A 24,145-nucleotide genomic window follows, 5' to 3' on the forward strand; every position below is an offset into this window, starting at 1 on the left:
GACCGTAGTGGACTGGTAGTGGTTGTGGTCGTCGTGAGCAATGGAAATTGGCATTTCGAGGGCAAAAGCAAAATTAGAGTGAGAAGAACATCTTGTGCAAACGGGAGGCATGCAAAACTGACAGGCGAGATACCGATCAGCCCGTATGATCATATTGGCGCATGAACGCGTGCAAATCGTCGGGCTCTAACAGGAATGGCAGATCACCGAAGCTCGAATCTGCCTCCTGCGCAAGAGGGGATGAGGAGCGCTCATCCATGGGTGGTGCCTTTGCAGAAGTGACGGACAGGCGGGTGCTCTGCCCATGCGCGCCCGGGGGGGAGGGATCAGGTGTCAGCGGCGCAGAGCCACTGGGGTCTTTCCGAGACGTAGATGGGGGGGCATATCGCGCAGACACGGGAGCCGGGGCTGGGGGTAGTGCTGGGTGTTTCAGTGGTATGGGGCGTGCCAGCGGGGACTTGAACACCTTCCGCTTTGTGGGGAGACTCTGCGAGGGGAGGAAGGACGTGCTGGAGGGAACGGAGTAACGCCCGCGGCGCATGCCGAGCGGCGGGGGGTATTGTGTAGTATGTGGAGTAGAGGAAGATGCAGAGGGTGGGACAGCGGATGATGGGGCGGAGGTCTTGGACCGAGTTGAACGAAAAAGCTCAGCTGGAGGAGTGATGGGGAGTTTCGGTGCCGGCTGAACAACAGGTCGTGAGCGTACTAAAGGGGAGGGTGCAGGACAGGTGCTCGTGGGTGGATGCGCTGCTTGCGGGGTTGCAGGAGGGAGCATGGATGAGGTGCTGTTCACCGGAATGCGATCTCGGTGGGGGTCTATCATTGTTCTTCTCGATGGTCCTGCAGTAAGAGTTGCTGTCAGACGAGCAGGTACATACGAGATATCATCTGCATTTGTATCTGCCATGCTCAAGTCTGGGTTCAAATCTTCTGTCTGCTGCAATGACGAGTTCTGGCCCTTGCCTTTGCCAGCTCCGCGCATGACATTGGTTTTGTCAAAACATCCATCCCGCAGGTCGCCGAGCGTAGTGCGCGATGCCCTCCGTGCCTCTGCCATTTTCGGAGGCACACAGATCTGCGTATTCTTCTGACGTTCCATGTAGCGCTTCTTATTTCGCGCATTCTCATCGACCTTCTGCGACACGTCTTTCAGTAGGGTGAGCAGCTGGGAAGTGTCGGGTTGTAGACCGGACATAGAGGATCCGGGCAGGGGGTTTGCCACCGAAGTCAAGGATCGCGTACGGGCTGGTCGTGAACGCGTACGGACATGTGCAGGATGACGAGAATGGGAGGTGGAGGACGACACTAAGGTTTGCGACGATGTGAGTGCATCTTGGGTAGGAGATGTGCTCGTGAAGCCAGCACGAGATGCTGAAAGACATGTAAATGGTAACATCGGAGGAATGCATGGCGACGTACCTTTCTGAACGTACGCTTCAGTTAATAGGAGATTCAATGGTTCGCACAGGGACTGAGAGCCTTGCCATTTGACAGAATCGACCTGGACGGGTACCTCATTTTCTTCGAAGTCTTGGGCTGTAAGCCAAGAGGACGAGACGTATGGGAAGTCGACATCCATCTGGTCCTCCTTCATGTCAAGTACGAGTTACTGCAAACGGGAAGGACGTAAAGACTTGAGGCGACGCGGAGAGGAGAGTGGAGGAAAGAAAGAACAAACAGAGCACGAAGATCGCGTTCTGAGTCGATTTGCGGGAGACAAAGCAGTGATGGTCTCTGCCCAGCGCCGACGTCTCCGCCGGTTCACCCTCCCCAGTGGACGTCTACGACGAGTCCAGAGGCGCGTTCAACTACTGCAAATGTTCTGAGAGTTATCTACAAACAGCGAATTATCATATATATGTTACGCGTAATAGCTACAGTTACGATCGTACAATGTTGGGCAGAGTGGCGGGACGAACTGAGCACCCAAATATGGCATTCCGGGACGCGTTCCCCCGCGCGCCTCAGGCGGTCACGGTTCGCGTTCGTTCGTCTCCTCCATTCCACCAGTTCTTAACCTCCTCCCGTCGCGGACAAGCCATTTTCCCTGGCATGCCCGCACCGAGGCCATCCCAGAGCGCAGAGGCCGCTCGCGCAGCTGCTCTTCAAGCTGAGTTCAACGAGAAAAAGTGGGTTTGGGTTCCCGACGACAAAGATGGCTATCTCGCAGGCTGGGTAATCAAGGAGGAGGAGGATATCGGCGAGGTTGTGATTGCCTCTGGAGGAGAGGTGCGGTTCGGCCTTGTATTTGCCCGAGAGTCATACGTTCAATCTCGACGCAGATCCGCAGACTCCCACTCTACGCACTCTCCAAGATGAATCCGCCCAAATTCGACCGCGTAGATGATATCGCAGACCTCACATTTCTCAACGAAGCTAGTGTTGTACATAATCTTCGTCTCAGATATGGTTCCGGAGCAATATACGTGAGTGCTTGATGCTCTTCTAAGCCAGTGGTATACGCGCCGTACGGTTCTGCCTGTGCATAACGATGAATTTCCGCACGACGACGCGTTCCCTCTCTGATGCATCCCATCTCAATATATTTGTGTTCCAGACATATTCAGGATTATTCCTGGTCGCCATCAACCCATACCAGGCACTACCACTTTATTCCGACGCTATTGTCCACCAATATCGTGGTAAACGGAGAGACGAGAACCCACCGCATATATTCGAAATAGCAGAACGCGCCTGGATCAACATGGGCGACGAGCGCGAGAACCAGAGCATCCTCATCACGTAGGTCCACCCAGTCTTCACGCGTAGAGTCCATTTTGATTTCACTCCTTAGCGGTGAATCCGGTGCAGGTAAGACGGAAAGCACCAAGAAGGTCATCCAATATCTCGCAGCGATCGCGACCGATACCCACCCACCCTCTACGTCCTTACATTCTGCCTCACCATCACTCACATCCTCCTCGTCGTTTGGCGCAATAGTATCTTCTACAGGTCTCCCGAGGAACAGCTCCCTTATCAAGAAGCACGGAAAGCAGACGTCTATGTCTGCGTCGAGTTCCGGGCTCACCGCTAAAGGCCGTCTTGGACTGCTCGAACGGCAGATTTTGCAGGCAAATCCTATACTCGAAGCGTTTGGCAATGCACAGACACAGAGGAACAATAACTCCAGTAGGTTCGGCAAGTTCATACGGATAAGCTTCTCCCCGGACGGCAGCATTGCTGGAGCAAACATTGATTGGTATTTGCTGGAGAAGAGTCGTGTTGTCGTTCGTACCGAGGCCGAGCGGAGTTTCCACGTTTTCTATCAGCTAATGGAGGGCGGAGGTAATCTGAAAGGTTAGTCGAAATCTACTCGGTGAGAAACATGCTGATGGTGTTCTAGAAACGCTGCTGCTGGACGGCGGCGTTGAAGACTACGAATACCTGAACAAGAGTAGGAGGGAAGTAGACGGCATCGATGATAGCGAAGAGTGGAAGGCACTCAAGGTAAAGACGTGAGGAGCTGTTCGACGGAGTAGCTAACGCTCTTTTGCAGAACGCGCTGGATGTCGTCGGGTTTTCAGCCGCGGAACAATTCGAGCTGTTCCGCATCGTTGCAGCAATCCTACACATTGGCAACATCACTATCACATCGACGCGCTCCGACGACGCGGTCATGCCAGATCCGTCGCAGGCGGAACGTGTCTGCCACCTTCTGGGCGTTCCGGTTGCGGAGTTCACCAGGGCCGTCCTTCGCCCTCGCGTGCTCGCCGGTAGAGAGTGGGTCACACAGGCGCGGACGCAGCAGCAGGCCCTGGACGAGCTGTCTGCGCTGTGCAAGACCCTCTACGAGAAGTCGTTCGGGCAGCTCGTCGACCGCATCAACCGCGCGCTCGACCGGCCGTCGTCCAAGTCGACGTTCATCGGCGTCCTTGACATTGCCGGGTTCGAGATCTTCGATATCAACGGGTACGAGCAGCTGCTTATCAATTACACTAACGAGAGGCTGCAGCAGTTCTTCAACCACCATATGTTCGTGCTTGAGCAGGAGGAGTACACGCGCGAAGGGATCGAGTGGGATTATGTCAACTTTGGACTGGATCTCCAGCCCACCATTGATCTCATTGAGACCAGCGGTGCGACAATTGGTGTGCTGAGCCTTCTTGACGAGGAGTGCATTATGCCGAAGGCGACTGACCTTACGTTCACGAATAAGCTACACGGGTTGTGGGCCAGCGAGCCGCTCCCGGGAGAGGAGCCTCATCCGGGATGCTCGAAGTACGAGTCTGCGCGATTCGACCAGGGTTTCATAGTTCGCCATTACGCCGGCAGAGTCGAGTACAGGACGGACGGATGGCTGGAGAAGAATAAGGATCCGCTGAACGACAACCTGACACGTGTGCTGGCGTCGTCCTCGGAGCGATACGTATCCTCTTTGTTCTCCGAGTACGGCGACGCACCATCCATAGTCTCTGGCTACGTCCACGCGCTCACGGTGGGTAAGAAGCGCGTTACGAAGAAGGGGGCATTCAGGACGGTCGGCCAGCGCCATAAGGAACAGCTGGCTGGCTTGATGACCCAACTCCAAGCTACGCAGCCGCATTTCGTGCGCTGTATCGTCCCGAATGCATTGAAGAAGCCCGGACGCGTCGACGTCCCGCTTGTCCTTGACCAGCTGCGGTGCAACGGCGTCCTTGAAGGCATCCGTATCGCGCGCCTCGGATACCCCAACCGTCTTCCTTTTGTTGATTTCCGGCAGCGCTACGAGGTCCTCACGCCTGGCGTCATCCCACGCGGCTACATGGATGGCCGGAAGGCGTGCCTCCGGATGGTAGATGCGCTCGACTTGGACAAGTCGATGTTCAGAATCGGCACCTCCAAGATCTTCTTCAAGGCAGGTGTACTGGCGGAGCTGGAAGAACGGCGGGATGCGCTGCTCTTCGATGTGTTCTCCAGGCTGCAAGCTGTGGCCAGGATGTTTACGGCGAGGCGGCAGATGAAGAAGGTGCTCAACCGGGCGGTCGCAATTCGCACCATTCAACGTAATGCTCGTGTCTATGGAGAACTGCGAGATTGGCCGTGGTGGCAGCTTTATACCAAGGTATGACTGATGTTTTTTCAAGGTCGATATACGATGCCGATGGTTATATAGGTTCGCCCACTTTTGACAGCCACTCGTAACGACGACGAGCTCCACAAGAAGGAGGCAGAACTTGCTCTCGCGAAAGAGCGAGCGGAACGTGACCAGAAGGAGAAGGAGGCTCTTGAGAGCCTCAAGATGCGCCTTGAAGCCGAAAAGGGCAAGGTGGAGGATGAGTTAGAAGCCGAACGCGCCCTTAACCTTGACAAGGATTCACTCCTTGATCGCGGCAAGAAGCGCGAAGCAGAACTGGAAGATGAAGTTGCTGCGCTGCAGGCGGACCTCGATATGCTCGACTCACAACTCGACCGAGCCCTCAAGCTGCAGAAGGAGAGTGAGGAGAAGCACGAGGCGCTCCGGCTAGCCTTTGACCAAGCCGCCGAGCATCTAGTTCGGTTGGAGACTGAACAACAGGAGTGGTCTGCCAGGGAAGCCGAACTTGCTGAGTACCTGGACCGAGCGCGGCAGCAGATTGACGCACTAAACGTTGCAAAAGACGGGTTGCAGAAGCAGGATGACGACCTCAAGAGTTTACTCGCGCAGCGCGAAGAGGACCTGTCTCGCACGAAGGACCGGATGGATGTGGCGCTGTCCGAATTGGATGGCAAACTCAGCGCAGAGCTGAGGAACAGGTAAATGAGTAGCGATTTGGTGCAGGAAGGTACTCATGAATGTGATATAGGGACGCACTCCGCGGAAAAGCGGACTCAGTAGAGCAAGAGGCTCGCCAGGTCAAAGAGCAACTCTCCGAAATGTCGCGCACTGCTACAGAGTATTCGAACATGATTAAGCGGAAGGAGGACGATATCGTGCGGCTGACTTCGGAGCTGGAATCATCCAAAGTAGAGCGCAATCGTTCATTGAAGGAAATCAACGAGCTTCAAGTCAAAGTTGACACCCTTACATCCGAATTGTCGGCTCAGCAGAATGACCGTACACGCCGCGCTGCTGCTCAAACGAAGTTGCAGGAAGAACTTGATGAACTGCGCTCACTCCTCGAAGCCAAGACCACCGAGGAGACTCGTCGTGGGGAGGTGGAGAAGCGGAAGGACCAGGAGCTTCTTGACTTACGCAGCCAAGTCAGCAAATTGTCCGAAGAGCTTGAGGAAAATCGTAGGACTACAGCCGAAGACCAGAATAAGTTGAAGGTGGACCTGGATACCATCAGACGAGAATACGACTCATTACTTGCGAGCCACAAGTCCTTATCCGAGCGCGAGCGGTCGGTCCAAGCACAGTTAAGAAATGCTGAAGCTTCCCTTTCTGAGACTGACAAGTCGAGACGGGCGTCGGAATCCGAGCTGCAGTCCATCCGTTCCCGCCAGATCGATACTGATAGCCAGCTAGCTGATTTACAGAAGGCTAAAGAGGTGTGAACTTCCGCCCCGCCGTAGCGGCTCATAAGCTGATATATGATTACAGGCTTTGGAACGCCAACTTGTCACAGCGCACTCCAGATATGCAGATTTTGAAGACGCTGTACTACAGCTGGAACGCGATAAGGGAGCGCATGATCGACAGCTAGACGTCGTCAAGAAGCAACTAGAGCAAGAATCTGCGAAGCGTACTCAACTGGAGCGTCAGAGTTCAAATCAGAAGGCCGAGCTCGTTAGGTTGAAAGACCACAATGTCAAACTGGATAGAGATCTCAATAAAGCGCTGTCGGACCTTAAGGCACGCGAATGGGAGGTCAAGCAACTGGAATCTAAACAGGACAAGACAATCGTCGAACATGTACACGTGCTTGAGGAAGCGAAACGCGTCACTGATCGCCAGCTGGCCGACGCTCAAGAAGAACTCACGAAGAACGCGGTCTACATCCGATCTCTGGAGAAGGCGAAGAGCAGATTCATGACGGAAGCCGAAGACTTGGCTCGCGAGAAAGAGCAGGAGCAGGTCGAATTGAGAGCCAAGAGCAAAAAAATCAAGGCGGAAGAAGAGAGAGCCGCTCGTGCCATCGCTGATCTGGAAAAGGAGCGACGGGCCAGGGAGGCAGCCGAATTGCAACTGAAGCGGCTACAGAGCGCTCTACACATGGCTGAAGGTCAACTCTCTGATGTCACGACTCAGTTATCCACTGTCCAAAAGGCCAGGGACAGCCTAGATGTCGAACTAACCCGCCTGGCGGACGAGACAGTGTCTTCTCATTCTGTGCAGAAACTGCAGCGCCAGTACGAAGTTCGAATCGGTCAGCTCGAAGGGCAACTGGAGGAGGAAACATTCGCAAAGACGATGGCTGCGACGATCAAAGAACATGTCGATCGCCAGCATACGAAGATTCGTCGTCTTATTATGAGCAGCAGTCCTATCGATGAATCATTCAAATCACGTTTACTGGAGGAATTGCGACGAACAGATGAAGAGATGGGGAGGGATTTGTCCAACCGCTCTCAACAGATTCGCAGCAATACAGGTTCGACCACTCGCACCATGGCTAATATCGCGTCATCCAATCGTCCGACCAATGGAACTGCACGAATGCGCCGTGAATCGCTTCCTGATAGCTCCCGCACCCCAGATAAATTCGCCCAAATCAACGCTCTGCGGAATCAAGTTCAAGTTCTCGAGCTACAAATAGCAGCCTCGAATCGGGTTCGCCAATACCTAGAGGTGTCACTGAGAGATGTAACAGCGGAGCTGGAGAGTAGCGATGGTTCCAAACAATCCCTCGACCAGTGCAGAATACGTCTCGCAAGGGAAAATTCCCGCCTTGCAAAGCTGCTCGAGGACGAGGCAGAAGCACGTCGTGCAGCCGAAGCTGCACAGCTTAACGGAGTGCAGGCAATGTGGGACAAGTTCCAAGCTACCATTCAAGAAGAGAGGGACAGCAACTTCCGTCTGGAAGAGTCGCGAAAAGCTCTCGTAAGTCGTTCGTGTCAACTTCCGAGAGTCTACTCATCCTGTTCCAGATGGTTCAGCAACGGGCCACTCAGGTTGAACTGGAAGATCATCGCCACCAAGTCCAAGAGCTTTCCCTCTCCAAGAAGCAGCTTCAGTCTCAGATTGCTGATCTGACAGAACGGCTGGACGCGGAACTTGTCACTAAGAATGACGAGTTAGGTGGGTGATTCATGGCCTCGTCTAGTATCTCGGATGTGTTTAAGTACTTCCAGCTTCGAAAAGGCAGCTACAACTCCGTTTGCAAGAGCTGGAACTCACGTCGTCTGCATCGTCCACTATCCATAACGGTGAATTTTAACTAATATCTGTTTACCATCAACTCGCTCTCACCGATATTTTATACAGAATTACAACAAGCTATGGAGACATACAAGCAGTTGGCCGACTCGTACCTTAAGAAATTGGATGAGGCTGAGATTGCTAAAGCCAAGGCGGCTCGAGCTGAGTCTCTTGGTTTGTTTGTACTTTTGACGCGTGGGAGCTTCGTCCCTGATATCATTGTTCAGCCCGCCGCGCATTGGACGACGCTGAAAAGGGCATGTCAGAGGCAGTGGCTGAAGCACGAGCTGTGACCGAGCGATTACAGGCCACCGAAGATCATGCGCGCGACCTGGAGGCGAAACTCGATGCCGAAGGACTAGAATCTTCTGACCTCGAGCTACTGCGTCAACGTCTCGCCGAGGAGATGGAGGACGAGCGCAAGCAACACCAACAGGATCTGGCTGAACGTGACTTTACAGCGGACCAGACCCGCAAGAAATACCAAGGTATAACTCACTTCTCAACCTCTTGACGGTAGTATGTCCTCATCTTTTGTCTGTTTTTCAGCCGAGTTAGCCCAGCTTTCTGAAGGTAGGTCTTCATCTCGAAGTATCAGTGAGTGTGCTGAGTGACATATTTCCCTTCCAGAGTTGCAATCCCAGCGTGACACTATGAGCAGACTGCGGGAAGAGAACAGGAAACTTCGGTCTGATCATGATGAGCTTCAACTCAGGTACGACGACGAGGTGTACAATGGCGGCTCTTGGAAGAAAGACAAGGAACGCTTGGAGACCAAGATACAAGACCTGACTAAAGCCTACGACGCATCTTCGGCTGCGCAAACTGAGCAGCAGTCACAAATTGTCTCACTACATTCTCAGGTCCGCGAACTGCGTGGAGTGTTGAATGACGCAGAAGCAGACAGGGCATTGCTGCAGAAGGCCCGCCGAGCTTTGCAAGCTGAACTCGAGGCAATTAAATTGGACAGCGTGGATACCAGCAAGATATCATCAGATACGGAGCTGCAGAGGCTTCGGCTAGAGAAGCAAGATCTTCAACGTTCTTTGGAAGAGCAAGAAGATCGCGTCGCCATGGCATCTGAGCGCATGAAGAAGGCGGAAGGTCACACTAATGAATGTCAGGTCGAACTAGGGAAATTGCGAGTGGAGAATTCAGAACTTGACAAATTCAACGTGCGTTTAACGATGTTGATTTCGGTAGGTAGCTGAATGTTAAACTTCACAGGCTAGCCTGGAAAAGCAAATCAAGGATTTGAATGTTCGGATTGTAGACTTGGAAACAAGATCACTTAACTCTCCAAGGCCTGCTTCCACATCCAGACGGCACGACAGTAGGGTCGAGGAGCTTACCAACCAACTCAACCAAAATTCGAAGGATAGTTCTAGGTTCTATCGCACAGCTGACAAGAATGCCCGCGACGCGAAATTCCAACTGGCTGAAGCAGATCGCCAACGGGTTCGACTGGAGGAGCAGGTCAAGTCATATGAAACCAAGCTCGTTGGCATGCGACAGGCCATGGACGAACTGGTGAGTGCCTCAGCAGCTGTTTCCTTACCCACATCTTACATGTATCTCAACCCCAGCAAACGTCGGAGAATAACTTGCAGCTCGAGAAAAGGAGAACGGAACGTGAGGCTGCGGATTACAAGCAGAAATCATTGAAGTAAGCCCGTTCCTGACTTCTATTGGAAACATTGAGTGATATAAGTATATCAGTTTGGAACGGGAAGTCGAGCGACTGCGCAGTCGCCTGGAGCGTCCTTCCAGCGCGATGCTCGGCTCACCTGTGAGCTCTCCACGAAAGTGAAACGAAATTAATGCCACGCATCTTACGAACTTGACGATCGTGCAATGTTTTCCTCGCATTTTGTTCCAGTATTCATCGCAACTAACAGCTATGTGTATCATTATGATGGACGCTTGACCCTATATCTATATGGCACTGTGTTGTTACCGCTATGCTATTGCTTTCATCTCCGTAAACCCATCACTGCAGTACTACTTTCTCTGTTGGTGTTGCTGACGTAAAGCGGTCAATGACGGCAATTGCCGATCGTACTGTACAGCTGAGTTTCAGCCACCCGAGAATAATTACAGTGGCAATCGAGACCACCAGGGCTCTACAAGACATTGGACTCATCATGGCAAGTACCCCGACCTTTTGTTCTCTATCGGAATGCTGATTTTTGTTCTCATAGCCTAAGGAAGTCCGCGACATCAAGCAATTCCTCGACATTGCCAGGAGGAAGGATGCTAAGGGTGTGACTATCTCGTATGACTTTAGTCCAGCGCTGAACTGATGATTCATCTCGTATCGCTCCTTTGTGGTCTTCGTCGTGTTGTGCCAATCACAGAGGCACGCATAAAGAAGATTGCTTCGCCGGTACCAGGCGGCAAAACCAAGACAAAGTTCAAGATTCGGTGTTCGCGATACCTCTACACACTCGCGCTTGATGATCCCGAGAAAGCGGACAAGCTGCAGCAGAGCCTACCTCCAGGTACGTCTAGTCTGTTGTCGTCTGTCTAGATGCTTGCTTATATCGACTATGGCAGGTCTCAGTGTCAGCGAAATCAAGAAGACACCTAAAAAGAAGTAGAGCACATCTGCTGTCGCCCGTTGCTATGTAGTTCTTTAGTATTGCTCTTCTCCGTGGTCTCAGCAGCTTAAGATATCTATGCATATATTGCCTTTTTTCGTAACTTGTATGCCTTCCTGATTGCTCTTAGTCTTGGATCCTCCAATTGTGCTCATTCATGAGTGAAGGATTGACACAAACCTTACTTGTACGCCGTCAGCCCTCAACGTTAAGTTGACATGGAAACCTTGGCCAAACACAAGAGTTCAAGAGGTGAGAGCATTACAAACTTCCGAGGAAATACACAACGCCAGCAGTACTATCACGCAAATGTGAAATATCCGCTGGACCCGATGCTTCCACCGACCGTAGTATGGAACAGCCCCAGCAGCGACCAAGGACTGAGGGCCACTTTCAAGGTGAATGAAAGCCTCTTGAGCTTCCATTGCAGAGGAGGCAGATGTATGCCACGAAGTAACGTAGTCGGCGAGAGCATCCAGAAATTGGGCCCCGTCGAGGGGAGACATGGGGAGAAGGTTGATGAAGTACAACGAAAGATTGAGTAGCTTCAAATACCTGCTATTCATCAGACGAACATGGTTCGAATTAACAGTGGGTGATTATTTGACTTACTCCACAAATATACTGGCGACACGAGGTAGACGAAGTGGTAGATACCTGATGCGAGGCATCCACTTGCTGACCTCGACTGTGAAGTAATGTTATCAGCGCGCTGCGAGATGTGAGCCCTTCAAGCATTGAAACAAACCTTCTTCCAAGATATCCAGACGTGACCCGCTCCATACGACGACGTGCTCTCGCTGGGGTTCGGGTTGGCGCAGCGATGGAGGAGACTGTAACGTCAGTCGCAAAAGTTCTTGGTCGCTTCGCGGCCAGACACACAGGAAGTTCCCTCCGCAGTCGATCGAGGAAAGGCAGCGTTTCGCGTTTGAAGACGATGTGGATTCGTCGAGGAAAGGGACAGGGTCCACACATCTTTCCAGAGCAGCGGGCTCGTAAGAGACGAAACATGACACCGGCTGTCCATGCGACCCATCGTTCGGAAACGACCTGCAGCAGGAATCCGCTTGATCTATTACCAATAAACATTATCAGATGATGCTCGGCGGCGACGGTGATGTATAATCTTACCTGCAAACCAAGCCCGCTCTACACACCAGCCCGGGTTAGTCTCGCTGCCTTCGTGGAGCAGTTTATAAGATCCCGATAGGTATGAAGACCATATATCCACGGAAGCGTTTGCGCGCGTTAGTTGTACATCATCCAGTCTAGTTACTATCGCCCCGATGGGAAGGTGGTCTCGCAATGGAGAATCCTAGAATGAAGAAATCTCAGCGGGTAAGAATTTCACTCGCATTACAAAGACAACCTCAACAATATCAGTAACAACCCGTCCCCATGGACCGATGTCGATGTACCCGATGGACAAAAACAATGGCGAAAGACTGGCTGAGACAACGGCAGTAAGGAGCCATAATAAGATATTGTGGAACGCGCCAGAGGAACTGACACGTAGTCTTGCAGCAGGTGGAAGCGCGCCGGAAGTATGTGCGGAGAGTGTGACGAAGGCCGAAGGAAACAGCACAGTCAAGGTGGCCCCGATAGAGGTGACAGGCACGGACTCCCTAGGCTGCCGTCTCAGAACGGGCTGCGACGGACGGCGATATCCACACTAATGTGACGAGACGTACAGTGCAGCTGTCACTGTGTGACCGGCTTCGTGGACCACCTGGCTTACGACTAGAGCAAAGAGCATCAATGGAAGATGCACGAGGGGGACTGTAAGTCCTGGTATCTGCAATGAATAATCAGTCGACCATGTTCGAGCGAGAACCAGGTTATGAATAAAGATGAATTCGTGGATTAAAGACCGAGTGTCATAAGGCACGGAGTCTGTAATTTTGATACAGCAACTCCAAGTGCTGGAAGGGGGAAAGAGGAAACCCGAGACGACCACCACAGGTGACTCACAATCAATTGGATGGGCAATCGTGAAGGTTCGCCGAACCTGGTCGACTGAGACGACAATGAATCTCTCCTCTTTAGGGCGGATATAGAGTTCAGGCTGACAGCTGAGGAGAAGTAACGTAATGAAGATGCGGACTTCATGGCCGTCCATAGAAGAAGGAGCATCGAGCCTAGAAGGCCGACCACACCTGAGACAGCTCCGAAGTCGTACAGAGCCACTAGTGCGCCTCTGGTAACAGACCCTCGAGCTTGATTGAAAGAGGAAATGATTCCATCGTGTAGGGAATTGAACGCGGTGGTCTGTATTCGAAGGTGAAGTTTCCACAAGGATACTTGCGTGAGGGACTGCTTGAAGAAATCGCCCACGTGCCGGGGAGCCCCAGACGTTGTTGGCAAAATCGACCTCGGACGGACAGCGCGAGATACAATGCGATAGAGCAGATGTACGACGGCCCAGAACACACAGAGGGAGAGGAACAAGGCCTGAAGTTGTTCTACATGGTGTGAGGGCATGGAGCAAACAAGACGTGACTCGGCGAGCATGTCACAGCTACAGTGTCACGTTACAGTGCACTGCTGCGCCAACTTGTCACCAACGCGGGCAGCGGCAAGCTGGCAGATAGATACCCTCTCGACGAACCAACATGAAGGTTTTCTCTCTCGCCGTCGTCCTCGCCCCACCCAGCAAGCCATGCACCGTCCTCAGCAGCGCATCCGATCTCTCGACGTTTTCCTTTTACCAGCGAGGATCCGTTGGCGAATTCATGGCCTTCTTCACAAAGACAATCGTCGATAGAACACCGCAAGGCCAACGTCAGAGCGTGCAGGAGAACAATTATACCGCGCATGTCTACAACCGAGGGGGGGCTGAACAGCTGGCGGGTGGGTTGTCCTTCATGCAATTGTTGCTCTGTTGACAGAGCGACCACCTCTGCACAGCCGTAATCGTCACAGACCAGGAATACCCTGTCCGATCAGCGTTCTCACTGTTGACGAAGCTGATTGACGACTTCATCGCCAAAGTCCCCATGTCTGCTTACTCGACTCCAGCCTCCATATCATTTCCTGAAGTCAACAACTATCTGCAGAAATACCAGGATCCCAGGCAGGCTGACGCGATCATGAAGGTTCAACAGGAACTGGATGAGACCAAGATCATTTTGGTGAGCGGTCCACATCATTCGGGCGCTGCCAGAGCGCGGACCAGAATCGAGACGCGCTTGTTGGGATTGTGCGCTCCCGGTGGAGATAGCTAACACGGGGCACTTCAGCATAAGACAATTGAATCCGTGCTCCAGCGAGGGGAGAAGATAAACGATCTCGTTGATCGGTCCAACGCTCTCTCGATGCAAAGCAAAGCCTTTTACAAGACAGCGAAGAAGGTATGTTTGCACGCGTTTGTAAGTGCGTGCAAGGCTAACTTTGGTGCCGGAACAGCAAAATTCGTGTTGTGTGGTCATGTAGAGATGGCATCCCTTCACCTTAGGCGCACGCGGCGACCTGCGTGATAGCGGACGACAATTCGGCGACGACGAAGCGCGCAGTACGTTCTGGACGCATTGCGTTCTCATTTTGGAGGGCTTCCCTGCCTGTGATGTTCACGTTACCGCGTGGGCTGACAGCACTAGTCATCGCTCATTTGACGTTGTGCCGATGGTGTTGAGGTTGGTGGAGGATAACTTATGCGGGCGCGGAGGACTACTGGTTCGATTTGAGCCCTTGATTCGAGCGTTACTGTACTGTACATTACACTCTGCAGGTACACCTCGGACAATTTGGAGGCACTCGACGCGGCAGAGAGTGGACGCGTGTTGAGACGTGCCTGAAGCATATCTCCGACATTTGGAACTCAGGGCTGTTCATCTCCGGCACTCACCCCTCGTGCACTGTCCGCGCGAACTTGGATGGTAAGGTCAGGACCATCTGTCCACTCTGCGCTTCCCTGATGTCTGGAACTCTTTCTCCACACCGCAATGCGCCGCTCTTCTCAGCGCCCGGGGCGACTAGTGCTTCCGTTATCCACGCGATCCCATCCGTATAATAAGACAACAGACTTCGAAATTCACCTTGCCCATCTTCCGCTCTCCAACCCAACCTCGCGTCATACTAGCGCTGTAAAATGAACACCCTAAGATCGATTAAACACGTCTCTGACTTCCTCGCGCTCAGCGCGGCTCCCGTCGACGAAGATGGCGCCCACTCGTTGCCTCCAGAGCTTTCACAGGATATACGAGATATCGAACAAATGGTCCGTCGAGGACCGGCCTTCACCGCGAAAGACTTGGTAGGTCCATCTTAGAATCGTTTAGCCTGTCTAGTAACCTCCGTCTTCCTCAACAGCCCGCTTATATCGATGCGGCCAAGAACCTGAATGGTCCCGGCATAGATGATCGCAAATTTCTGGTAAATCTCCTCAAAATGACCTGATTAATGCGTCGCTCAGCCAGTTCACAGTTGGAGAAATTGGTCACCCTTATGTCACGTTTGCCCGATGATTCTACTTTTGCCAACAGATTGCAATCCGTCTTTGTCGATGTCTGTGAGTCGCACTGAGGTCACGTACGACGAGCGTTGACTGACAATGTCGTCTACCATTCTCAACAGTATATAAGGATCTCCCTCATCCCCCAAGTGGTTATCTGGCTTTACCTCGCGATACTGTCAAGTCGGCGGCCAACGCATCCTCCCAAGCGGTCAAGTACGCTTTCCGCAGTGCCGATGGCTCAAACTACAATCCGTTGTTACCATCGCTGGGAAAGGCCGGCTCGCCGTACGCTCGCTCTGTTCCTTCAACCCACCCTTTGCCGCCGTCTTTCTTGCCAGACCCTGGACTCGTCTTCGACACCCTTCTCAAACGTGATGAATTCGTTCCGCATCCCGGTAAGACATTCTCAACTAGGCATCGACCTCCGATTAACCCTCCGACTCAGGTGGTATTTCTAGCCTGTTCTTCGCCTTTGCAGATTTAGTTATTCACAGCATTTTCAACACGAATGCCATGGACTGGACTATCAACGACGCAAGCAGCTATCTCGACCTCAGCCCTCTGTATGGAAGCTCCGATCGCGAAGTAGATAGCGTCAGAAGTGAGTACCGCGGATAGCATACTCTCGTGCATCGCACTAACTAGCGGACAGGGAAGGATGGCACTGGAAGACTCTGGAACGATGTATTTGCCGATAACAGGTTGCTCTTTATGCCACCGTCTGCATGCGCTCTATTAGTCCTGTTCTGTCGCAACCACAACGTAAGTCATCATGTAGTGCGGCGTTCATCAGTTTCTTATTGCCTTCCTTCCGTCAGTATGTCGCCGACATGATTCTCAAGATCAACGAGAACAGAACATATTCCAATCCAGCAAAATTGGACGATGCTGCCAGACATGTTCAAGATGAAGAGATCTTCCAACGTTCACGTTTGGTCAACACGTGTCTTTTCATGCAAGTCATCTTGGGCGACTACGTCGCCGCCATCTTGGGTCTCGTCCGAGATGGATCGGCTTGGCGTCTCAATCCGCTCGAGGTAGGCATGTCTCTCTGGGATCGTACTCCGGGCCATCTGAACACCATTATATTTCTTCATCAAGACCATGCGTGAGCTTAGTCACGAGTTTGCCCCCCAAGGCGAAGGGAATGCTGTATCAGTTGAATTTAATCTGCTCTACCGGTGGCACGCCACTTCATCGATTCCAGACGAGCAATTCATCTCCAATTTGTTCAATAAGTTGTTTGATGGTAAGGATTTCAGCAAGGTAAAATCTTCGTTAGTTCTTTGTATGTTTTCAGTTTAGCCAGGGGTACTAGATCGGTATCAAAGACTTCAAAGGAGCCGTTTACAAGTATTTGATCAAACCGTCTTCCGACATAAAGTCATGGACCTTCGGCGAGTATGTGACCTTTTTCTCCGTCTGTCTACCCTGATGTCCTGTTTCTGACATTGTGTCCATTTCTTAGCTTGAAACGTGATGAAGACGGGTCATTCCGCGATGGTACGGCATCCCGCGCGAGAGGATGGTGTCTGTAGTCACATGTTCTTCCGCAGATGATTTGGCAAAACTCCTGCAGGACGCGACCGAATCCTCAGCCAGTGCGTTCAAAGCTCGCGGTATTCCTGAGGCGCTGCGCGTCATAGAAATTCTGGGCATCGAGCAAGCGAGAAGCTGGGGAACGTGCTCTGTATGCGTTCGTTCTCGTCTTATCCCTATGCCCTACTCACCGTTCATCTGCCACAGTTGAACGAGTTCCGGAAGTTCATAGGTTTGAGACGTAAGCGCGCTTGATTCTGGTAGGATTTGATTGCAGAGCGTCTCTTGACGACTTGAATAGCGTATGCCGACTTTAAAGAGTGGAATCCCGATCCCAAAGTCTACGTAAGATCCGTTACTTCCTATGACCGGTGCTGAGCATTGACGTTCTACAGATCGCTGCTGAAGCACTATATCACGATATCGACAATCTCGAGCTTCACGCAAGTACTTAACATCTAACTGCAGGACAGCGCGAAGTTGACCAGGATTTGCACAGGTTGGATTGCAGGCCGAAGAGGCGAAGATACCCATGCCGGGCGCAGGGTTGTGTCCCGGATACACCATCTCCAGAGCGATTCTGGCAGATGCAGTGTGTCTAACGCGGGGTGACCGTTTTTTGACCGTCGACTTCACGCGTGAGTAACAATCGCCGCTTCTTTGAGCGAATCTCTCATTCGTTCCCAGCGTTCAATCTGACCTCGTGGGGCTATCAAGACTGCTTGTTTGACAGGCATGATGGTTCATATGGCGGTATGCTCACTAAGCTTCTATTCCGTGCTTTGCCGCAACATTATCCTGCCGGTTGCGCTTATGCCCACTTCCCCTTCATGGTACCGGCGCGCATGAAGGAGTATATGTCTCGCCTTCCTGACAGCCCCGTCGACAGCTATGTTTGGAGTCGACCTGTGAAATCTTCAGTCACTGTCGTTCGAGTGGAACCGACAGTTACGCAGGTCTTGAGCGAAACGGAGAAGTTCTCCCCTCTCAGTGATGTCCGGTTGGCGGACTTGTTCCACTCGGTCATCCCGGACCGTGCATCAGTAAGCGACTTTATTTTCTGGCAGGTCCTTGTTTCGTGACGGTACTCCTTACAGGTTCGACGAGTCATGTTCAACGAGTCCGAAGTACTGAGATGGAGTGACTCGTTCAAGCAGCTTACGCAGCAGCTAATCCGTAGCAAGTCTATTGAACTAGATCATGTGGGCACCTCAGACAAATATGTTGACATCGTCAGGGATGTCATCAACCTGGTTCCTGTGTACTGGGTTGCTGATCAGATTGTAATTCTCTGCTGCTCTCTTTGTGCTGGTCGCAGTTCTCATCCACACAACTCGTGACTTTAGGCCGGTCTACCAATGAAGACTCTGGAGAATCCAAGGGGAGAGTTCAGGGAACAAGCATTATTCGGAATGTTTGCCGATGCAGCGAAGTCTGTCTTAATGCCTCTTATGTCCGGTATCTTACTCAATCGTGCTCATAGTTATCTTTATCTTGATTTGTCACCGGTACACGACTTTTCACTGCGCGTTCGAGCCACGAACACTGCGAATCAAGTCTGCCAGTATATTCGGGGTCATCTCACGAAGCTCAGTGAGGGAACAGTGAGTATCAACACGTGATCCTTCCTCCTGTGGTAACTTGCAGAATCTAGCTATCGTCGGGCGGCATCGCCGACACTGTCAAGCACTGGATCGCTGGCGCAAACGACCACAGTAATCATTTTCTGGCAGGCGTTCTGGCTGCTGCCAATGGCAGCTCTCCGGAAGAGATAGCTGCCGGAATATTTGCTGAGGTTGTTGCGACCACCGCGCTCTACTCTAATGCTCTGGCTCATGTCGTCGACTACTACCTCGATGACCAGAGGCGAGACAAGTTCGTGCAAGTGATCTCCAGCAATGACAAACAATCTGAAGATGAGACAGTGAAGGCTGTTCGAGAAGCACTCCGTGAGTGTAAAAATCTTTCGCTCTCTGTTGGTGCTCACACATCAATTGGTTAGGGTGTCATCCATCGGTATGATTCCATTTCCTGAAGCTGACCCATGTCCATGATTAACCTTTGTACAAGTTAACTGGGGTGTATCGAGTGGTCAGAGTGCCTGCCTCACTGAAAAATATCGGTGAAGTGCGGTCGGGTGATAATCTTTTTGTCGAATCATCGGATGTTTCTCGAGCTGTGCGTGCATTGTTCATTGCTGAACAAACTGCTAACAAACTTCGTGTGATATAGCTGGAAATGAATGGGTATGTTTTAACTGCGGCTGCCAGAGTGGAAACATTATTCATGGTATCTAGCTTGTTCAGTTCTTGTTTCTTCGAAAAGGTACTGCAATGTTTCATGCATAATGTGTATACTGAACATATTATTATACAGACAGCATACCAGATTCTCAAGGTGATATTTCTACTGGCTGATATAAAGAGAGTGTCAGGCCAGTCAGGTCAAATGAATCAGTATGTGTTCCTCATTGAATACTTATGGCATTCACAACAATTGTAATTTTTATACAGACTTGTTCTTGGATCAAAGGAAATTTCACAGTTTACATATATCAATGCAAATGGGGAGGTGACACCATGGCCTGTGTCTTTGGTAGTGCAGTACAAGGAGAAAGTGTAAAGTGACTGAGATTTGACAAATTCATTTTGTATTGCCTACTTAGCTTATTGCCATTTGCATAAGAGTTGGGGTGACTGCACATTCTGTGCCAAAAATGGCTTTCAGTCTTGTGGGTTGTATTTTATGAACCACCATGGGGAAATATGAATGGATGTTAGAACTGGACAAACTTACTGTACCATTTCGATCTATTCAACACCTGGTGTGATGTGTGACAGCATGGTACTGATTGGACAGGTAGACAACTCGGCTGGACACCCGTGACCGGCCGAAATTTTCGACATTTTGGACCTTTTCCCCCCATTTTGGGTGCCCTTTGAGGCAGTGACATGCAAAGACCTTCCGACTGTACTACCTGCGACCTGTGACAGCCGCCAAATTTCGACACAACAGAAGGGCATGTGACCTGTGACATATTGAATAGATTGAAATGGTACAGTATTCCTGGACATGAAGTAGTCCAGGTCTTGTCCAAAGGAGTGCACAAAGTCTGTTGGGGTAATTAAGGTTTTGCGCGATGCCACACAATGATGGTGATCACCACACTGATTGTGGCGGTGGCTGTGTAGCTCATGTTCCCATGTGACATTAAGGGGGGAAGGGGTATTGCGGGAAGGAGTATGTGTCTCACTTGTGTTATGATTTCTGAGGTACGAAGAAATCGTTCTTATGCAGGATGAGCCCTTAATGGGCGCCTATCCTGTGACAAACTTCTGACCAAGCCGCGGGAATAAATTTTGACTACAAATTTGTATGAGTGACTTGAGGTTAGGGTTATGCTCGAGCTACAAATTTGTATGGGTGACCTGAGGTTAGGGTTACCCTCGAGCTAACTGCTCTGCTTACTTAACTACAACTTAACTACAGGCAGACATTCAAAACAGTTGCATTGAAAATCAATGCAACTTATACAAATAGCTATCAACAGATGGGTGGCAGTGGCACTTAGATTAGATAACAGATATCAGCTGTACTTCAATACACATTAAGATTGGCCTTGACACTGCAAGTGTGACCACAGAGGCACACAAATATTTATATCACATTACGATTCCTGAGGTACGAAGGAATCGTTCTGTATGGGATAGGGCTTCCGCCAACTTTTGGGGGACGCACTTTTCTCCAAGGTGTGGGAACGACTTTTCAATACAAATTTGTATGCATGGGCTGCACCTAGTCCTGGGTTAGGTCTAGGGTTTAACTACAAACTTTGTAGTGCCTGTTCTTACTGTACTACATCTTGCATACAGTTGGTCTTTCAAAGTGATTGTAGTGAAAACCAACACGACTTGCACAAATAGTGATCAACAAAAGTGTGCCACAGTAGTCACAGAATGCCAATACATCATAGTCAGTGAAATTATAGAAGCACATACTAATTTCAACACATAAAAAGCAGTACCATTGAAATCTGTGAAGGAAATAGAGCATAATGTTCTCATAAACCAAGTAAATCTGATTAAAACTGGCTAAGATATCAGTTTTGGATTAGAATGCTCAGTGTGAAGTGCAGAAAAATTGTATAAATGTCCAAAAAATTTGGGAATGACTGTAAAATGCACCTGAACATGTTAGATAGGGCGCCTTATTTTTTTGCAAGCAGTACACATTGTTTTTCCTTGAAGAAACAAGCAGAAGTGAGAGAAAATTGAGAAAACAGATTTTAGTGCTTCAGCAGGTGATTCTGATATTCTAAGAGTAATACTGTCAGATTAAGATTTAAAATTCGGTCAGAATGGCCACTTGGTTCATCCAAATCCGAGCAGAATTGAGTGAACTACAAGCCTGACAAGTTTGGCCAGATGTGTGAAAACAAGTGCTTTGAGACAAAATGGATTGTGTTGAGAATAATAGGTAAATTCCCAGAGAATATCACGATGATGTCTCAGATAAAGGGAAGACCCGATTACTCAGCCGGATTCCCGAAATAGATTTTTTTATATACATTCTATATAAAGTTCCCTTACATAATCATTCCCTGCTGTGGCGGGCTCCATGGGTGCCCTCAGATCGCTTCCTCCGGGCATTCTCAACACTCCTCCTTGGGCCAATGAGCATCCCAAGCATTTCCATAAGCTTTTGGTGCCTTGGCTTCGCGAGGGGTTTGGTAAAAATATCGGCTACCATATCTTCTGTAGGGCAGTAGATTATTTCCATTTTCCTGTCGTTTATCTTTTCTTGTACATAATGATACTTTATATCAAAATGTTTTGAGCGTGCATGATACTGTAAATCATGGGCGATTGAGATCACAGCCATGTTGTCCCCGTAAACAATTGTCGGCTGTTCCTGGTCGAAACCTATTTCCTTAAATAGATTTTGTAGCCGTATGACTTCCCTTGCTCTGAGAGCGGATGCCATATATTCTGCCTCTGTGGATGAAGAAGCAACCGTTGCTTACTTCTTCGAACTCCATGTTATCGCGCCCCTTTCTACTTTGTAGATGTATCCTGAAATAGATTTGTGGTCGCGAACATTATTCACAAAATCCGCATCTGTATATCCGATGAGCACGTCCATGTCATGCCCTTCATTGTCTGCCGGGCCATATACAGTCATCACCCATCTGCTTATACATCATTACTGAGTTATACATTTGCTTCTGCCAGGGCAAACACTGGTCGCACTTGCTTCAAAAACTATCAGAGGTTGATCTATGATACTTAGAGCTACTGTAGAGAACATAGGGATTATATTTAATCTTAAAACAAATCGGAGAACGACGGAATATTGTCGGGTGATTGCCTAAATTGGCATATGTTAAATCTTGCCTTCACGATGTACATTGATCCACACACACATATTGCCCGGAACCACTCGCAATGGCAAACCAGATCATGTATACAGTGTAGTAACTCACCTGCACACATTGTACATACCAGATATTGTGTAGCAAGCCATACAATTTTGCTGCCCATCAGTGCCTGTGTTCAGAATGGGACGGCGCCGCCGTAGCCTATGAGTCTGCAATTCTACAGATTTTAGCCTCATTGTTTGACAACACTTCATCATTTCTCCTACTGCTGCTATGCACTCCTGATATTTCTGATGGTTGGACGGCCCAAATCCGAGAGCAAGAAGCGTCAGATACAGGTGAAAATCAAGGCATCACTCCAAAGACAGGCTGTGGCCGCATATCAGGAGGAATTGGCGAAGCGGGCACTTGGGCTTCCAGCGCGTGGTGCTCGAGCAATATGTGATTATGTCACAGCAGAGCACAAGCAGAAAACTGGTACCGAAATTAAGTTCAATCATGCTACAATCATTAACCACGCACGAGGGCTTCATCGCCCTCGAACTGAGCACGACGCAGAGAATGGCTGGCTCACACTCACGGAGGTAGAGCTTGTTCTGCAGTACATCATCGAGCTAGGAAATCGTGGCTTTCCATTAAGCCACAGGAGACTGAAGGAGCATGTTGATGAGATCCTACAAGCACACCTAGGTGACACTTTTCTGGCGAAGGGTGTGGGAAAGAACTGGACTCACCGCTTCATTCAGAGGCATTCAGATCAGATAAAAGCATCATGGGCCTCGCCACTGGAAGAGAAGAGGGGGCGTGCTGTGAACCCACACACGAATGAGGCATGGTTCAAGCTGCTCGAGGATACCATCAGGGACTATGACATTGTGCCCAAAATGACTTATGGTACAGATGAAATAGGCTGCAGCGGCAGCACAGGGCCATCGGAGCATGTTCTTGGAGCAAACAAAAAGGGCCCGCAATATCAGCAGATCGGTGGCGATCGCGAAAACATCACTGTGATCGTTACAATCTGTGCCGATGGCTCAGCTACACCTTCAGCTGTGATCTTTAAGGGGAAAGGCTACCAAGTGAGCTGGAAGCAGGATAATCCTGCCAATGCATCGTGAGTGTTACTCTGTTCTGTCTGAAGCTTGGCAATAGGCTTACAATGCACAGGATAGGGTATTCGAAAAAGGGCTGGACAAATGGAGAAATCGGAGTGGAATGGATCAAAGATTTCGATGAGCGCACCAAAACAAAGGCAGCAGGCTGCTATTGGCTTCTTCTGGTTGATGGTCATAATTCGCACTACACTCGCAGCTTCCTCCAGTATGCACGCATGCACCAAATTCTCATCCTCTGCTATCCTTCACATGGGACCCATGTCTACCAAGGACTTGACATTGTTGTCTTTGCGACTCTCAAACGCTATATCCGAGAGGAACGAGATAAGTGGGAAAGGTCGACAGGGCAGAAGCTGAAGAAGGAAAACTTTCTCACCATCTACAGACGAGCTCACATGCGCGCAATAACACCGGAAACTGTTAAAGCTGCATTCCGCAAAACTGAGGTTTGGCCATTTAACCCACTCGTTGTCACAGAGGAGATGATGGCACTGAGCAAGGAGACATCCTGCGAAGGCCAGCTTCCACTTGTTCTGGCAATGTCAGTGCGTGTCATCGCAAAGATGCTACATGACCTCTGCATCAAAGATGATCTGCCCGATAGCGATGAGGAGATAGAGGGTGTGTTGGACATGGAAAGTGGCAGTGACAGTGATGAGGGAGATGTCGGAGAGGGGCAGCCATGTGTTGCAATCAGTTATCCACCATCTTCCCACACTGATCCTGCCGAAGTGTCAACATTAACGTCCACAGTGGCTAACTCTGCAGATGTCATTAAGGAAGCAGTTTGACACCTTCCGG

General features: G+C 50.4%; 7 protein-coding genes across 7 annotated transcripts; 5 read left to right on the top strand and 2 right to left on the bottom strand.

Annotated features, from left to right (window-relative positions):
• Window positions 1-136: 136 nt before the first annotated feature.
• On the bottom strand, window positions 137-1,594 carry SCP_0604730 (hypothetical protein; the record flags this gene model as incomplete). The annotated part of the gene is made up of 2 exons (XM_027759606.1): window positions 137-1,371; window positions 1,420-1,594. 2 exons carry the CDS (start codon window positions 1,592-1,594, stop codon window positions 137-139), a joined length of 1,410 nt encoding a protein of 469 aa, XP_027615407.1.
• Window positions 1,595-2,052: 458 nt separating this feature from the next.
• SCP_0604740 (nonmuscle myosin heavy chain b) lies at window positions 2,053-10,070 on the top strand (the record flags this gene model as incomplete). The annotated part of the gene is made up of 18 exons (XM_027759607.1): window positions 2,053-2,229; window positions 2,283-2,426; window positions 2,558-2,742; window positions 2,795-3,297; window positions 3,344-3,447; window positions 3,497-5,041; window positions 5,093-5,712; window positions 5,763-6,450; window positions 6,503-7,942; window positions 7,990-8,140; window positions 8,194-8,268; window positions 8,327-8,434; window positions 8,488-8,748; window positions 8,810-8,833; window positions 8,891-9,435; window positions 9,488-9,790; window positions 9,847-9,926; window positions 9,980-10,070. 18 exons carry the CDS (start codon window positions 2,053-2,055, stop codon window positions 10,068-10,070), a joined length of 7,044 nt encoding a protein of 2,347 aa, XP_027615408.1.
• Window positions 10,071-10,404: 334 nt separating this feature from the next.
• SCP_0604750 (60S ribosomal protein L38-1) lies at window positions 10,405-10,860 on the top strand (the record flags this gene model as incomplete). The annotated part of the gene is made up of 4 exons (XM_027759608.1): window positions 10,405-10,407; window positions 10,462-10,522; window positions 10,618-10,761; window positions 10,817-10,860. 4 exons carry the CDS (start codon window positions 10,405-10,407, stop codon window positions 10,858-10,860), a joined length of 252 nt encoding a protein of 83 aa, XP_027615409.1.
• A 245-nt stretch (window positions 10,861-11,105) lies between these two features.
• On the bottom strand, window positions 11,106-13,341 carry SCP_0604760 (predicted protein; the record flags this gene model as incomplete). The annotated part of the gene is made up of 7 exons (XM_027759609.1): window positions 11,106-11,415; window positions 11,473-11,548; window positions 11,609-11,932; window positions 11,992-12,175; window positions 12,230-12,485; window positions 12,552-12,655; window positions 12,832-13,341. The coding sequence occupies 7 exons, from the start codon at window positions 13,339-13,341 to the stop codon at window positions 11,106-11,108; spliced, it is 1,764 nt and encodes a 587-aa protein (XP_027615410.1).
• Window positions 13,342-13,472: 131 nt separating this feature from the next.
• SCP_0604770 (Synaptobrevin homolog ykt6) lies at window positions 13,473-14,292 on the top strand (the record flags this gene model as incomplete). Its single annotated transcript, XM_027759610.1, has 4 exons — window positions 13,473-13,710; window positions 13,768-13,991; window positions 14,100-14,210; window positions 14,266-14,292. 4 exons carry the CDS (start codon window positions 13,473-13,475, stop codon window positions 14,290-14,292), a joined length of 600 nt encoding a protein of 199 aa, XP_027615411.1.
• Window positions 14,293-15,073: 781 nt separating this feature from the next.
• On the top strand, window positions 15,074-19,474 carry SCP_0604780 (Linoleate 10R-lipoxygenase; the record flags this gene model as incomplete). Its single annotated transcript, XM_027759611.1, has 26 exons — window positions 15,074-15,112; window positions 15,169-15,231; window positions 15,283-15,367; window positions 15,433-15,708; window positions 15,759-15,914; window positions 15,966-16,075; window positions 16,132-16,350; window positions 16,415-16,579; window positions 16,632-16,714; window positions 16,782-16,816; window positions 16,870-17,003; window positions 17,060-17,093; window positions 17,154-17,197; window positions 17,248-17,295; window positions 17,352-17,490; window positions 17,540-17,895; window positions 17,950-18,135; window positions 18,199-18,284; window positions 18,336-18,456; window positions 18,507-18,801; window positions 18,855-18,868; window positions 18,923-19,030; window positions 19,085-19,098; window positions 19,150-19,177; window positions 19,229-19,308; window positions 19,366-19,474. 26 exons carry the CDS (start codon window positions 15,074-15,076, stop codon window positions 19,472-19,474), a joined length of 3,027 nt encoding a protein of 1,008 aa, XP_027615412.1.
• A 3,048-nt stretch (window positions 19,475-22,522) lies between these two features.
• SCP_0604790 (Pogo transposable element with KRAB domain) lies at window positions 22,523-24,135 on the top strand (the record flags this gene model as incomplete). The annotated part of the gene is made up of 2 exons (XM_027759612.1): window positions 22,523-23,343; window positions 23,397-24,135. 2 exons carry the CDS (start codon window positions 22,523-22,525, stop codon window positions 24,133-24,135), a joined length of 1,560 nt encoding a protein of 519 aa, XP_027615413.1.
• Window positions 24,136-24,145: the final 10 nt, after the last annotated feature.

The sequence above is a fragment of the Sparassis crispa genome, assembly GCF_003851025.1.
Source record: "Sparassis crispa DNA, contig_000005F, whole genome shotgun sequence".
Taxonomy (NCBI): Eukaryota; Fungi; Basidiomycota; class Agaricomycetes; order Polyporales; family Sparassidaceae; genus Sparassis; species Sparassis crispa.